Source organism: Dasypus novemcinctus, chromosome 2 (genome assembly GCF_030445035.2).
Source record: "Dasypus novemcinctus isolate mDasNov1 chromosome 2, mDasNov1.1.hap2, whole genome shotgun sequence".
Taxonomy (NCBI): domain Eukaryota; kingdom Metazoa; phylum Chordata; class Mammalia; order Cingulata; family Dasypodidae; genus Dasypus; species Dasypus novemcinctus.
Window position 1 is genome coordinate 156,364,835 of NC_080674.1, and position 14,209 is coordinate 156,379,043.

The following is a 14,209-nucleotide window of genomic DNA, read 5'->3' on the forward strand; positions in this document are numbered from 1 at the left end:
CCTGGAAGTCTTCCCCACAACTAGCTCACCATGGCATACCATATATGCTTTTCTTATGCCACTTCTCAATTACGCTGGAATTATTTTTCTTTGTGTTGATTTCCTTTGTCTCCAAGTATATATCATAAACTTTTTGAGGGCAGAGTCCATTAGTAAATTTTCTGGAAAAGTGTTTAAATATTTGATTGAAAAAATGCAGAGATGATGTGGTCAGGTTACCCCAGAGGACATCTGGCAACACGCGGAAGCTGCTACATTAATAAAAGGTCTTGTATATGCCTGGGATAACAAGTGTAGACAGAATGGACCAGCTTAAAAATATTTCAGGGGAAATGTCAGTGGACATGATGCTATATTAACTATTGGAGGTAAAGGAAAAAGATTTCAGTATTTCCAGCATGAGTAATTTGGAATGTGGTAATTCTACTGACCAAGATAGGCAGATGGGGAGAGAAGAGTGAAGTGATGACAAGAATGAATATTTAGCTATGTTTCATTTGAGCTTAAATTGAAACATCTAGGCAGAAATGCCTATTAAATAAACGGTTAGTGATATGCTCTAGAATTTAGATTGGACTGTATATTTATATACACTAAATCCTAGCTAATACTTTCTGGAATAATTCTCTGAAATTAAGCTACTGATTAAAAGGGAAGAGGAAGAAATAACTTGAAAAGGCATGGTCTAATGTAGGGGTTCTTAACCAGGTGTCTGTGGAAAGATTTCAGGAGGTCTGTGAGCTTGAACTGAAAAAAAATCAACCTATTATCTTTATTTTCTCTGACCTCTAACTGAAACCTAGCATTTCCTTCACTTATGAATGTATGCATTAAATAAATCATAGTAGTATTCATTTCAAATGACTGGCAAAGGGGTTTGGGGAACAAAAAAAGGTTAAGAACCCCTGGTCTAATGAATATTTGTTTGGGGAATAGAAAATTTCAGTGGAGCTCTATGAGGCTTAGAAATGCAATGTGCCAATCACCTCAGACTGGATAACTTAACACAGCACAAAACAAAACAAAATACACAAACAAAACCAACTTTTCCAGAAGTAAAGTACCTTAGCTAACTGACTAAGGTAAGACTCAACAGGGGATGACAAGGTTTTAAGCATAAATAAAATATATGTCCATCTTACAAATTAACATGTCTATGGTTCCATGGCACAATTCCTGATGTGCTGAGATGAATTAAATGCTATTGCAGCATAAGAAACCTTTGTAAATAGGACACTTTCATCCCTTATTAGAAGGAAAGGATGCCTGAAGAAGTGCAATGATAATGTAGAATAACCCAAAGCTAAAGTCTTGCAAACTCAAACCTTTGTGATGGAATTCAAAAGGTCATTAAAATATGCATACATGTACTTATCATCTCTGGGACAGTTTCAGAGTTTTCCACTAATTTGGGTAATTTGTTAGTCTACAAAAATCCACAAAATGTCTAGCTGCATCTGAAATGTGTTAAGTATCATTATTGGTGTCATAAAATAATCCCTGTTCCTTTTCTACTATCTTGTTCTCTGATCACCACATGATACTTGCCCCCTGTGTAGCCCATGTGGATTTTGTACTAATTGCCTGTTACAACTTCTGGGTACCAAATATGACAGCCTAGCACTTTCAATTCTTTTTTTCTTTCTTAACCAAGACCTCAGCCCTCAACTGTCAAGCTATGACATGAATGAAGAGTTGCAACTAAGAATTTTGGCTGGAAATTAGTAATGGGAATTAATTTTGAAGCTTCTTGCTGTTCATGGATGACTCAAGCTACAATATGACAGTTCAGCACAGTAGTTTTATCTACTGGCCTTGGAATCAGGCAAATCTGTTTGTAATCCTGGTTCGTTTGATTACTCTCTGTGTCATCTTGGGCAAATCACTTAAGCACTCTTACCCTTGGTGCTGTTATCTTTATAATTGGGATGATAAGAATACTTACCTCATAGGGCTGAGGTTAAATAAAATTACATGAGTAGAACCCTTAGTTTAGTTCCTGACATGCAGAAAATGTCAGTAAGTAAATGGCAGTTTCCAATCTTTATTTCTGTTGCTATTTGTTCTGGGAATAAAGAGAATGTCATTGCTCTCTTTTACCCTTTTCAGATTACTTGCTAGGCTATGGACTGGGATGAGGAATAATGAGGAATGCATTATTTCTGCCCTAGAGAGGGTCCTGCTTCTCTGCATAGGGGAAATAATCAGGCTCCATGAGATTCAAAGGGCATTTCATGACAAACTAGCTTTAAAAATAGCAGCAATGTGCAATGCCTTTGAAATGTCAGTTTTCTCAAGATTGAATCATTACAAAATTGTCATCCTGGTTCTGAATGAAGGTTATTAGTGTTGGTGGAAAATAATAGTTACTTACTTTACTCTCTGAAAGTGGCTTAGTATGTATCCTGGGCTTCTCTGTGAGAGGGTGGGATCACGTACTTGTACTAAGTCTCATTTACTAAGTACTAACTCTACGCAGATGGAGTAACTCAATCCTCACCTGATGGGCTTGCTGTAAAAGCTCCATTCTCTCCTGAAGAATCTGACAATCATATTCTCTGCTCTTTCTCAGCATCTGCCGCCGTAACTTTTCTACTGCCGTCCTCAGCTCCTCTTGCTGTTTTTCACTTAATAGTTCACCAAACTTGATAACAGTTTCTTGCTGCAGAGCATTGTACAAAGTGGCTTCTAGTTCCTGGATTCTCTGGTAAATAGAATTACAAAGGTCTAACTTTGGCAATTATTAGCATTAATGACTGACGTATGAATGTACCTGTATATAGACATGTGTTCATATTTGTATACTTCATTCTTACAGATATTAGCCGTAAAAGAAATTTCAAAGTTTATAGAGTCTAACTACCCTTTTGATAACCTCCCTTTATAACATTCCATAAGGGTCATTTGGCTATTTTGTGAACTTCTAGTGATGGACAGTTTGTTTTCTTTCTTGGGTTCCTGACAATTTCACATTTCTTTCAATGTTAGAAAGTCTTTCCTTACTTTGTTACAATCATTGTCACCCATTCTATTCTCCAATGCAGCTGAGAATGAGTATCCTCTTTCTTTCATTTGACAGTCCTTCAGATATTTAAAGACATCAATTATGATGGCTATACTTTTAGAAATAGCTATTGAAAAGTGAGCTAAGTGGATACAAAATGCTTTAAATTGGAGCAATATTTCATACACAAAATAAATGCCATCTCACCACCACATGACAAATCTCCATACTTGATGATGACTTTATGGTGTCCATATATTTTCTTGAAATAAAATTGGAAAATTTGGCCTAAAAATGGCCTACAGTCTTTGGAAATAGGTCTACTTTGTATGTCTTGAGACTTTTGGTTGCTCTAGCTATCGAATGCCTACTTGAGTCTTCTCTTTTTTAGATTATGGGTATACTGCCCTCACATGGGTCCTCAGAAGAAAGGTTGCTAGCCTGGCCCTGTCCCAGATTTTTTTAGTTTCTAATTTTTTTACATGCTTCAGACACAGTTGCCAAAGTCTACAACTTTATCCTTCCTAACTTTAGCAGGGGTGACTGGATATTCCCTGGTGAGGGATGTTCTCCTAGCACATTTCCTGGACTAAGAGATCTCATCTTTTACTAAGTTAGTTAAATATGGTTGTCTTCGATGAGTATTCAATAGTTGTGGAAGCTACATCAACACAGCCTCATCTCCCTTACAGTTAGGAGAAGCAAGGGAAGAAGGGTGGAAAGGAGGGGGAACATCACTTCTTTATTCTCTAGTAAGTGTCCAACTTTCATTCTCCCTTTTCCCCGTCAAGCAGCACTGAAAATCTCTTATTTTGTTCACTCTTTTCCCAAAAGTGACAAGGACTGCTTCCAGAAAAGCATTATAAAAACCTTTACTTTCTAGAAAGCCCCTACTGCTCTTTTAAATTTGCCCATTTTCTCTTGAGTAATCACTATGAATTAATGGAGGGCAAATGGAGAGAAGAAATGCAAGTGTAACCAACACTAGGAATTATGCAAAATGAATCTGGTAGAAAGGAATGGATCAAATATACTCCTCAATCAGTCTCATCTTCGGTGGGAGAAAAAAAGGCAGTCTTTTAACACACATAGAAACACTTTATGGTTAAGGGGACAATATTATGAGTTAAATCTAAACTCTACCATTTTCTAGCTTGGGCAAAGTTCATACACGCTCTAATCATCAGTTTCCTCATATATACTATAGGGATGATAATATGACCTTATTGGACTGTTGTGAGAATTAAATGAAAAAAAAATATGCATAACAAACAGTGGGTGCATTATTAATATGCTACTAGATTAGATTTCCAAACAGTTGGATTTGATTTAATAAGTCTCTCTTTAATCTACTCTGCCATTCAATTTATCTTTCATTTAAATTTTGTTTAACATTCATTTCTAAATGAAGTATAATTACATATTATGTATAAAATGTCGTAAGAACATGAAAAGAGCCAAGAGCTGGAAACAAGTGAATAAATGCAAGCATGTTGCAGTCTATTCCAGGACATGGCATGATAAAATTAAATAGGAAGGAAGCAGACGTGGCCCAGGGGTTAGGGCGTCCGTCTACCACATGGGAGGTCCGTGGTTCAAACCCCAGGCCTCCTTGACCCATGTGGAGCTGGCCCATGCGCAGCGCTGATGCGTGCAAATGCCATGCCATGCAGGGGTGTCCCCTGAGTAGGGGAGCTCCATGCGCAAGGAGTGTGCCCTGTAAGGAGAGCTGTCCAGTGCGAAAGAAAGTGCAGCCTGCCCAGGAATGGTGCTGCACACACGGAGAGCTGACACAACAAGATGATGCAACAACAACAAATAAAGAGACACAAGATTCCCATGCCGCTGACAACAACAGAAGTGGACAAAAGAACACGGAGCAAATGGACACAGAGAACAGACAACTGGGGCAGGGGGGAAGAGGGAAGGGGAGAGAAATAATAAATAAAATAAATCTTAAAAAAAAATTAAATAGGAAGTTTTAGTCCATAGTATAAAATTACAGACACTCTGGTATCTTTACAGCTTGTTGTACCTACCATATATGCTTGGTCAAGAGCTTGTTTTCTATAATCTAGTTCTTCCTCAAGGTAGCCTTTGATTTTGCAGAATTGTTCCTATAAAAAAGCCATATTGACAAATATAAAGAGATAACTTAGTTGAGTAGAAAGTGATACATAAATTCAATAGAATAATGTTTTCTTTAATTCAACAAGACAAATCACTAATATTTGTAGCATCATAGATAATGTCTGGTAGAGAAACAGTTAATTTTTCATAGCTTCATGTCTCACATAAGGAATATGAAATTTAATGGAAAGAAGAACAGAAAATACAATGAAGAATCCACATGGCATGCTCTAAAAGATTTTTATGCCAATCAGAAAGGATGTGATTAAGGATATCTTTTAACAAAATAAGTAAATATTAATATTAAATAAATATACCTGTGTGAATATATTGTGATACATATTTGTGTAAGAATATTACTAAAGATAGCAGTTATATAACAAACAAATGTAACTCCATCTTCAAATTCATCTGTGTACACTTGGCACGCGGAGAGACAAAGTGCCACTTAAATGTTGGGGCTGAATCCACTCATAGGGTCACTGAATGAATAAGCATCTGCCTTTTCCACCAAGCCAGTGTGAGACAGGAGATCTAAACCTGACATTTCCTCGCTTGCTCTCAGTTCCTGTGTGCCTCTCATATCATGAGCACCTTGCTATGCTGCATGTAATTCTAGCATTTAAAAATATATCTTTTTATACAGCTTGGCCAATTATTTCTATGGGTGCTTGGCTAAAGAAACAAAATCTCTTTCAACAATGGAGTAAAACCTGGTTGAGCTGACTTTTGAGAGACTGTATGTTTGCATGCTGTACTTTTGTTGGCAATTTTTCTGATTCTATCTAGGTCCGAGTGTGTAGAACATAGCCTGGTACAGGCTGATGGCTTAATTAATATTTGTGCATTTAAATAATTTTCAAGGGTAAATATGAATACAAACAGTTCATGTTATATGCTTTGACTTTAGAGTCTAACTCTTTGTTAAGCTGTATCCCCATGTAAGAGTTTAAGGAAATGGTTTACAAGCTGTTACCATGCTATACAAATGCAAATTGTCCTTATTACAGCATCTTTAAACTGATAGGAATCCACTGTTGTTTTTTTTTTTTTAGTAATAATGATGGAATTAAAGACTATCTTGTTATAAAGTTCTATGCATCACTGTAAATTTATAATGTCTGATTCCCAGGCTTGGGGATTTTAAAATCAGAGGCACACCCATAATTTCTGTAATTTTTCACTTGAAATTACATACTGTGAAAAAGTATTTAGCTTAAAAAAAAAAAAAACAAGAGGAGAAAACACCTATTTTTCTTCAGCATTACTTCAGAAATATTACAAACTACAACATACTATTTTTGACAGTATATAAATTGAAATTGTTGGATACTTCTGGGAATTTTTTCCAGTCTGTACATAAAATAATGGGAAATCTACAAACTTTCATCAGTGCTAGATAAACTGGTAGTGGAGAGTGCCATTTTCCGTTTGCCTTATATATTTTCCCACATTTTTCTGATACTCACCATGTCACTTTCCAATTCCATCATTTTCTGATGCAGGGCAGCCTCAGCTCCTTCAATTTGCTGGATCCACTAAGGGGTAAACAAGACAAGTGTTCACATGTTTGCCTGATATACGACATATAGTTTTTGTGCTGTCCACTGAGGTACTCAGGCTCCTCCTCTCATATCTCAGAAACAGAATGACAGCTAAAAGGGAAGCTTAGTGAATTTTTATCTTAGTTCAAAAGCTGGATTATAGTCTTTTGTGTATTCATTCATTCAATCATTCATCCAACAAATGCATTCATTGAAGTTTACCATATGCCAGGCACTGTGCTAAGTACTAGGATTGCAATGGTGAACCAAACTGGAAAGTTTTTTGCTCTCCCCCAAGGTCACCACGGATACCTTTCTTGGACATGACTATTGCATTGGGGTCTGAAGGATGAGATGGAGATGATTAGGCAAAAACGAGGGAGAAGTGTTCCAAAAAGAAGGTACTTTATGTTCAGTTGCTCCATTTTTGGGGAAAGCATGGTGAAAGAAAGAAGGGCAGATGAGACAGAAGATGTGTTGACTTTTTAATATATGGAAATGGTTAAAGCCAAGCAGTAAAGAAGTGGTTTTGTTAAGTGGAGAAATTTTAAATCACATAAAATGAACTTATCCTAAGAGAGAATACATCATTCTGTTAGATGGCATCAATGAACACTCTGAATGAGTTTACTCTACTTTGAATAATATGGTATGAACCTAGCAAATATAAAGTTTAAGAGAACAAATCATTATAAAGGGATTTTACCAAGTTAAACACCAGATTCTTCCTTAGGAAGTCAACATGGCAAGTGGGTTCTGGAGATAGACTACCCGGATTTTATTTATTTTTCTTTCATAATTAAATTTTATTGGTTGTTTTGAACATAAGCACAGCGGTTATGAACAATTTGTACACAATTCTTAATGTATGTACGAAAACCCTAAAAAACCATGTAGTTGTTTTTCTAAGGTTTTTCCAGTGACTTTCCAGGTTAAAATTTGGAGGCAAGTTTTCTTTATGAGGATATCAAGTACCAATATCTCCAAATGTTGATAAGTTGTTAAGTCCCACTAATTCACAATTTAATACCACACACTACATATTCACATTTCCTATCTTTTACAGCATATAACAAAGTTATTAGAAAAACTGGATATCCACGACTAAGGATGTTTGAGAGTTCTGACAAGAAAGAGTCAAGATAAGGGAGTGGTTTTAAGAAACATGTCTACTAAAAAAACATGGGAATAGGAGTAATTTAAAATGCATTCTAGGCTATAAAAACTGCCAGCCCCCAGTGCAATGTTAAGTTGACACCCAAGACTGTCAAAGCCCCCCATAATTCAATATTCCAGTATTTTCTGGTTGTACCAAAAAATAAACAACTGGCAAATGATTTCCCCTCTTTAAATAAAAGCATTTACACTTAAAAAAATGGGATGAGGTGGGATTCCAACCTCCTTCTTAAAAACGTTGCTTGTAGAGCTACTAAAAAACTTGCATTTCCAAATTAGCTGATAAAAATATTCCTCTGGATTGTACAAGAAGGGAGAAACAGGGATCACTGATAAGACATGGTGTACGGTATGAACCAGACCTCACTTCTTTCTATGCTGCTTCACCCAACGCTAGACTCTCCTCATATTTGTTTCTCCATTTTCTGCAAGTAAATCTTCTTTAGTTTCTTGGTAAGCCACTTCAGCTTGCTTTCCCTTTGCTTCCCTTTTCCCTTTTGGTTGCACTTTTTTGGTCTCAAGGTTTATCCTTTCCCACTGCCTTTCTGGGCTTCACTTGCACTTTCACAGGAGTGGGTTTAGCAGATAGCCTCGCCGACCTCCTCTTGGGCTCCTTCTTCCCTGCCCTTTGGCTGAACTGACCTTTCTCTTGGGCATCTTGGTGGTGCTGCGGTCACGTTGCGCCAAGAGCCTTCTTGAAACCGGGCTGCTGGCTGCTACTGCTCCTACCCCCCCACCCCCCACCCGAGCTGGAACCAGCCTTGACTTTAATCCCTATTCTTTTTGTGACTAAATGACCTTGAACGGTTATGTGACTTCTCTAAGTCTCAACTCTCTTATCGGTCAAATGAGTTTAATAATAATAGGAAGATTAAAGGATTATTCATGTAAGTCACTTTTCCCAGAACCCACTGAAAGCTAGATATTTATTAATATTTATTTTTTGTACTTCTATATTGTTAGAAATGTGCCCCACTACCAGATATTTCTTTTTAGTTTTTCTGTGACAGATGATGCGGCGCATTGGGCATTTCTATATACTAGTGCCTTGATATTCACAGGGGCCCCTATGCCCAATTACCCCTTGGTGGGAGGGAACATGGCGAAAGCAAACAGGTCCACTGAGTGGGAAGAGGTGCCAGTCATCAGTTCTTCTTGTATATACATGGCTTCCCCTTGAATCAAGTTTCAGTCAGAAGTCATGGGTTTCTTGTAAGTAGCCACACATTACAACTGCACATTGTCAAGCTTTACAAAAACACTTTCACTTGCTGTTTTTTGTCAACAAGAAGCAAATTCTTTTTTAAATCATGTTTTTAAGAGTACTGTGAATTGAAGTAGTTAAGGAATGTACTGTAGAACTAGATTTCTGCACTGGCTCCTGCTCCTTACTGCTTGTATGACCCAAGTACAGTTGCCTCATCTGTGAAATGAAAATAGTTGTACCTGTAGGATGAGATAATGTATGTAAAGTGTTTAATTCAGTACCTGGCCTATAATATGTACTTAATTAAGGTGACTGCTATTATTTTTTTCACACAAAGTCACAGTAGTATGTACTTTTTATATTTTTGTCTAGGCTTAACCTCTTGCTAAAGGTCTACTCCCATGTACTCGCCTTTTAGAAAGCCATTCAAATTCAAAACCTCAGAAAAGTCACAGGTTGACACCTGAATTACTTAGACGCATGAATGTTTTCATGAAACGCAAAAGTAGGAGACGACTTTAATCTGTGAATCCCAATGGTTTCTACAAAGGGAAATTGCACAGACCACGAGTCTTTAAGGGCAGGTTTATGTCTTACTCATCTGGTTCCTTACTTTGTAGCATGGCATTCAGCACCCAGTCATGCCCCCTGGCTTGTTCAGCTGAACTCTCCACCTGTCTAGCAAAGGACGTAAGCAGAGGTACGGGATAATTGGCCACAGCTCTAACAGACCAGCTCCAACATGCTCGGTAGTGGTTACATCCTGCTTTTCGTAAGATGCTTGGGGGATAATTTGGCGCTGTATTGGTTAAAATGATTATGGACCTCTTGATCCAGGTAGTCTTCTTGGTGTGAATCCTGAATCCGTCATTTTGGAGGTAGGCAGTTATCTGCCTTCTCTATACTTCAGTTTCCTTATGTGTAAAATGGGGATAATAATTAGCAAGTGGACTTCAGCAGTTAGAACAATGCCCGGCAAATTCTTTTTGGTGAATGTTAGCCCTCACGGGCCTTAGAGTCTAGTGGTGGCTTATAGTCTAGTGGTGAGTATAACAAAAGTAAATGGGCAGTTGCAATGTCATTGTTAAAAGTCATGGTAGTAGAAGTACAGGTCATCATGGGAAGACTGAGATAGTACACAACTAATTGGGGTTAGGTGAATAGGAAGGTTTCTTCTACGTATGGGAAAATCGAATGATTGTGTAGGATTTACCCAGGCAAAAATGGACAGGGAAGAAGGGAAAGTGTTCTCTGTAAAGAAGACAGGGTAAAGGCCCAAGAGAGAGAATTGAAGTTGGGTCCTAATAAACTATAGGCTATAGTTAATAGTACAATTATAAAAATGTGCTTTCATTAATTGTAACAAATGCTCTATGCCAATGCAAGATGTTAATAATAGGGTGGTATATGAGAATCCTATATTTTATGCATGATTGTTCTAGGTTATCCACAACTTCTCTAATTAAGAAAAACAAAAGATTTCATGTATGGCTGGAGCTTAGCCAGTGATGGAAGAAGTGATGAGAAGCAATATTGAAGAAGGAGGTATGGGAATCCCAAGGGCCTCTTGCCAAGTTTGGGATTCTGGACTTCATTTTAGGGATATTGTGGCACTAGTAATTTGCTGGGAAGGAAAGTAATCAGGATTGTAATTAAGACTGGTCAATTTATACCATGAAGGAAATAAGTTTTTTAAAGAATAGATTTCAGAATTCACGCCATTCTCATGTAAATACTTTAATATGCATCTCTGATAAGGCCTTTAAAAATATATATTTCTTTTTAACATAACCACAAGGCCATTTTCACAACTTCAAACCAACTTTATTTTATCACCTGATATGTAGTTCCTAATAAAATTTCCCAAATTACCAGCAAAATGTCCTCCTCCTATCTTATTTGCTTGAATCAGAATCCAAAGAGCATCATTTCAAAATCTTTTAAGTATCTTTTTAAATTTTCTAGCAGTCCTTCTCCCTATCTGTACCGTTTCTTCTTTTTCACTGTTTTTTGTTTAACTTAACTGAGTCATTTGAAATGTACAATTCATCAAAACATCAAGCTCTTTGCTTGCTCATGGCATTATTTAATTTCTAAGAAGCTTTTTACATATTTAGGAATTAAGAAACCTCTCAAGGAACACATACATTTTTCATTTTAGCCAATCATGTGCACAAGACTCTCAGCAATGCACACTCTCAAGGCACCTTGAATACAGCAGTTATGTGGCTTTTCCCCTTGGCTCTTTCTTCTTCCGGCTCTCTTCTTGCCATTTACCAGGTTTAGACACAAGGGGGCAAAAGCACATCTAGTGCTGCTTTTCTCCTGACATTCCCAATGTTGAGCTTCGCAGTGGGACTGCTAGGATCCACCACCAAAATCGGTTAGGAACAAGTGGTTTTTATACATCCAAGGAATTGTCTATAAAAAGGGCAAGTCCAGTTTTAACATCTCTCAACACATCCCAGGTTTTTGTTTCCGAGGTGGTAAAGGGCAAGTCCAGTTTTAACATCTCTCAACACATCCCAGGTTTTTGTTTCCGAGGTGGTAGGGATTGCTTGAATAATGTAATCCAAAAGGCTTTACATTTTTAAAGAATGATCTATATATTTTTAAGAGACTTGAAAGCAATCATCATCCATCTATACCCAAATCAGTGTATAGATTTTTTTCTTGTCCGTTCTCATTCTTCTACCTAGGTTGTATGGCCCTCAAAAAAAACATTTATTAAGTATTCAGTTACTCAAAGTCATCATGTGCAAAAAGAATGTCCGTTTTCTCTATACTCTACTTTTCAGGTGTTAAACAAGGCAGGCACTGGCATGATTTGAAAATTATTGATTACCTTTTCTGCTAGGGACAGCACAGTGCTGGCCTGAATTATGGCCACTTGTTCTTCATTTCTTAAATTCTGTGAACAAAAACAAAAACAAAAAAAAAGAAAAAAGGAAAGAAAATAAGCTCCAGACATTAATGGTATTATTTACACTACCAGAAAAACTGCCTGCCTGCCACAGCCACCCCTATATATGTATGCAGGGAATCTTAGCAAATGTTTTCTTCTGCTTAGTTAATAATTCAAAGAGTTAATGCAAAACCTGTTAAAAGGACATATAAGTTGAATATCTGACCAAGAGTGAGTTGATTTTACTATGAATACACTTCACATTATAAGAAAAACAGAAACCAAAATGAAATAAAGAACAGTCTCCTCATAGCTGTTTGTTATGATTTTAATTGATTCTGTTTTCTTCTCTGATAATTTTTTCAGGGAAAAAGATAGTGCGAATCCTTCAACCTTGGAGACATACATGCATCATTCATCTCATATCTCAACGAATGGTCCTCCCACTGAATTAATACGCCCTGACCCTGCCTGGAAGGTGTTTTCAGAGAGAAAAGAGATTATAGCTTCCTGGTCCATTTTTATGGCACTGCCACCAACCCCATTATTTAGCAGCATTTCCAACTGCATGACTGATTAATTTCACACTAGGTGCCTCCAAGCAATAGTAGACAGTAATTAACTTTAATCACTGCAAATGTGGTAGACATTTAAATCTGAAACCTACCCATGAAAAGTACTTTGCCTGGCCCCACTTTTGTCACAAACATCCAGAGATCCTTTACAACCCTTTAGACCAAGTTCTTTGAAAATGCAGATTATCTCCAGGAAGCTGAATTCCTTAGGTGACCATGGGGTCTCACTTGCTTCTAATTTATACATGATGCATTCATTGGCAAGTATTTGTTGCCCCTATTTAGGTAAGTTCACATCTTTAGTGAATTTATGAATTCATTACTTACCCCATTATCACCTAAGATATCAAGCTGCTTTATAAGATCAGGGATGTTCACGTCCTGCAAGATCAAGGAGATACATTTAAATCAAAGACACAAATATGGCCCAACATTTTATCAGTGTGTGAACCCTAAATTAGGGAAGACAGTTTAAGGCCTATACTTCGTTGGATTATTTTCAATCAGGCAGACCTGGTTATAAGTTTCTACTCTGCTTATAGCTGTGTGAACTTGAGCAAACTACTTAATTGTCTGGTAGGAGATAATAAATACCTCCTTCATAGGCTGAGATGAAGGAGAATGAGACTGTGTATGAAAGGGTCTGACATATACTAAGGTCTCAAAATATAATCATTGACTTTTTTCCTTATAATTGGCAAACTCTTTTTTTCAATTATATAAGATTTCAAGCATAAAGAAAAGTAATACATAATAATACAAAGAATCAACCAATTTCATTCTAATTACAGAATTCTGACCTGGTTGACTTTTGACTACCACACAAAAAACTATAGCACAATTCCATTTTTTAGGTGTTTGGCATTAATTTCATTCTATGGGATGCAACTAATTTTTACAATAGCCCTTGAGTCAGTTTGAAGCAGCTGAACCCCATTTGAAAGAGTTCCCTCGGCTCTTGTTTAAATCCATCAGAACAGGTTGTTTGTGACTTATCTAAGGAAAAGTATCTATGGGAAGACAAAGTAAGTTGTTTTACATTTAATTCGAGTTGAATCAAAAAAATTTTTTTCATGCAGCCCAGGAAGGCCAGAGGTTTAAACACCACCAAAGTGGTTTAAGATGGAAGACAAGGCAGCACAATTTTATTACCTCATTTCTCCCTCCTCCTTTTACCCTCAGTAGTATCACTTTCTCCTTTTGCTCATGTTCACACAGCAATACAGCAGGAAAGGGAAATCTAGCTCAATCTCATGGGTGGAGAGAAGGTAACTAAAGCAGGTGTGCCTGGCAGCTCAGTGGGAATAGGAGGGGCCATGCAGAGAGGGAGAGACCAGAAATAGCAGGAGGCTTTCTAGCTTTACCTCTGAGTAGATTTTCACAATGCAATTTCACTACCTTGAAGCACAGTATATTTTCCAGGAGACAAGCCACCTAAATTCAACCTTAATATCTAAAATGCATTCTACAATCACTAAAGATAGAATTATGTTTTGTCTAAATATGGTAAATATGTTACCAACTCTAAGTTTTTTCAAAAGCGAAATCCTTCCTAAATTAAACATATTGGAAGAGAGAGTGGATTGGATGATTTCAAGATCTCTCCTAACTCTGAAATTCCATGAACATGAATTCCACAGCACCTAGAGCAGCACAGCAAAGGGACTC

General features: G+C 37.1%; 1 protein-coding gene across 10 annotated transcripts in view; it reads right to left on the reverse strand.

The window, feature by feature from the left end:
- Positions 1–14,209, reverse strand: part of JAKMIP2 (janus kinase and microtubule interacting protein 2) — a 197,527-nt gene that overhangs the window by 27,022 nt on the left and 156,296 nt on the right. For all 10 annotated transcript variants that reach the window (XM_004447107.4, XM_004447106.3, XM_071210545.1 and 7 more), the window contains 5 exons: positions 12,869–12,922; positions 11,907–11,972; positions 6,604–6,672; positions 5,044–5,121; positions 2,501–2,704 (listed from right to left, as the gene is read on the reverse strand). In XM_004447107.4, the coding sequence (XP_004447164.1) occupies positions 2,501–2,704; positions 5,044–5,121; positions 6,604–6,672; positions 11,907–11,972; positions 12,869–12,922 (471 nt within the window). The remainder of the gene's footprint in view (positions 1–2,500; positions 2,705–5,043; positions 5,122–6,603; positions 6,673–11,906; positions 11,973–12,868; positions 12,923–14,209) is intronic.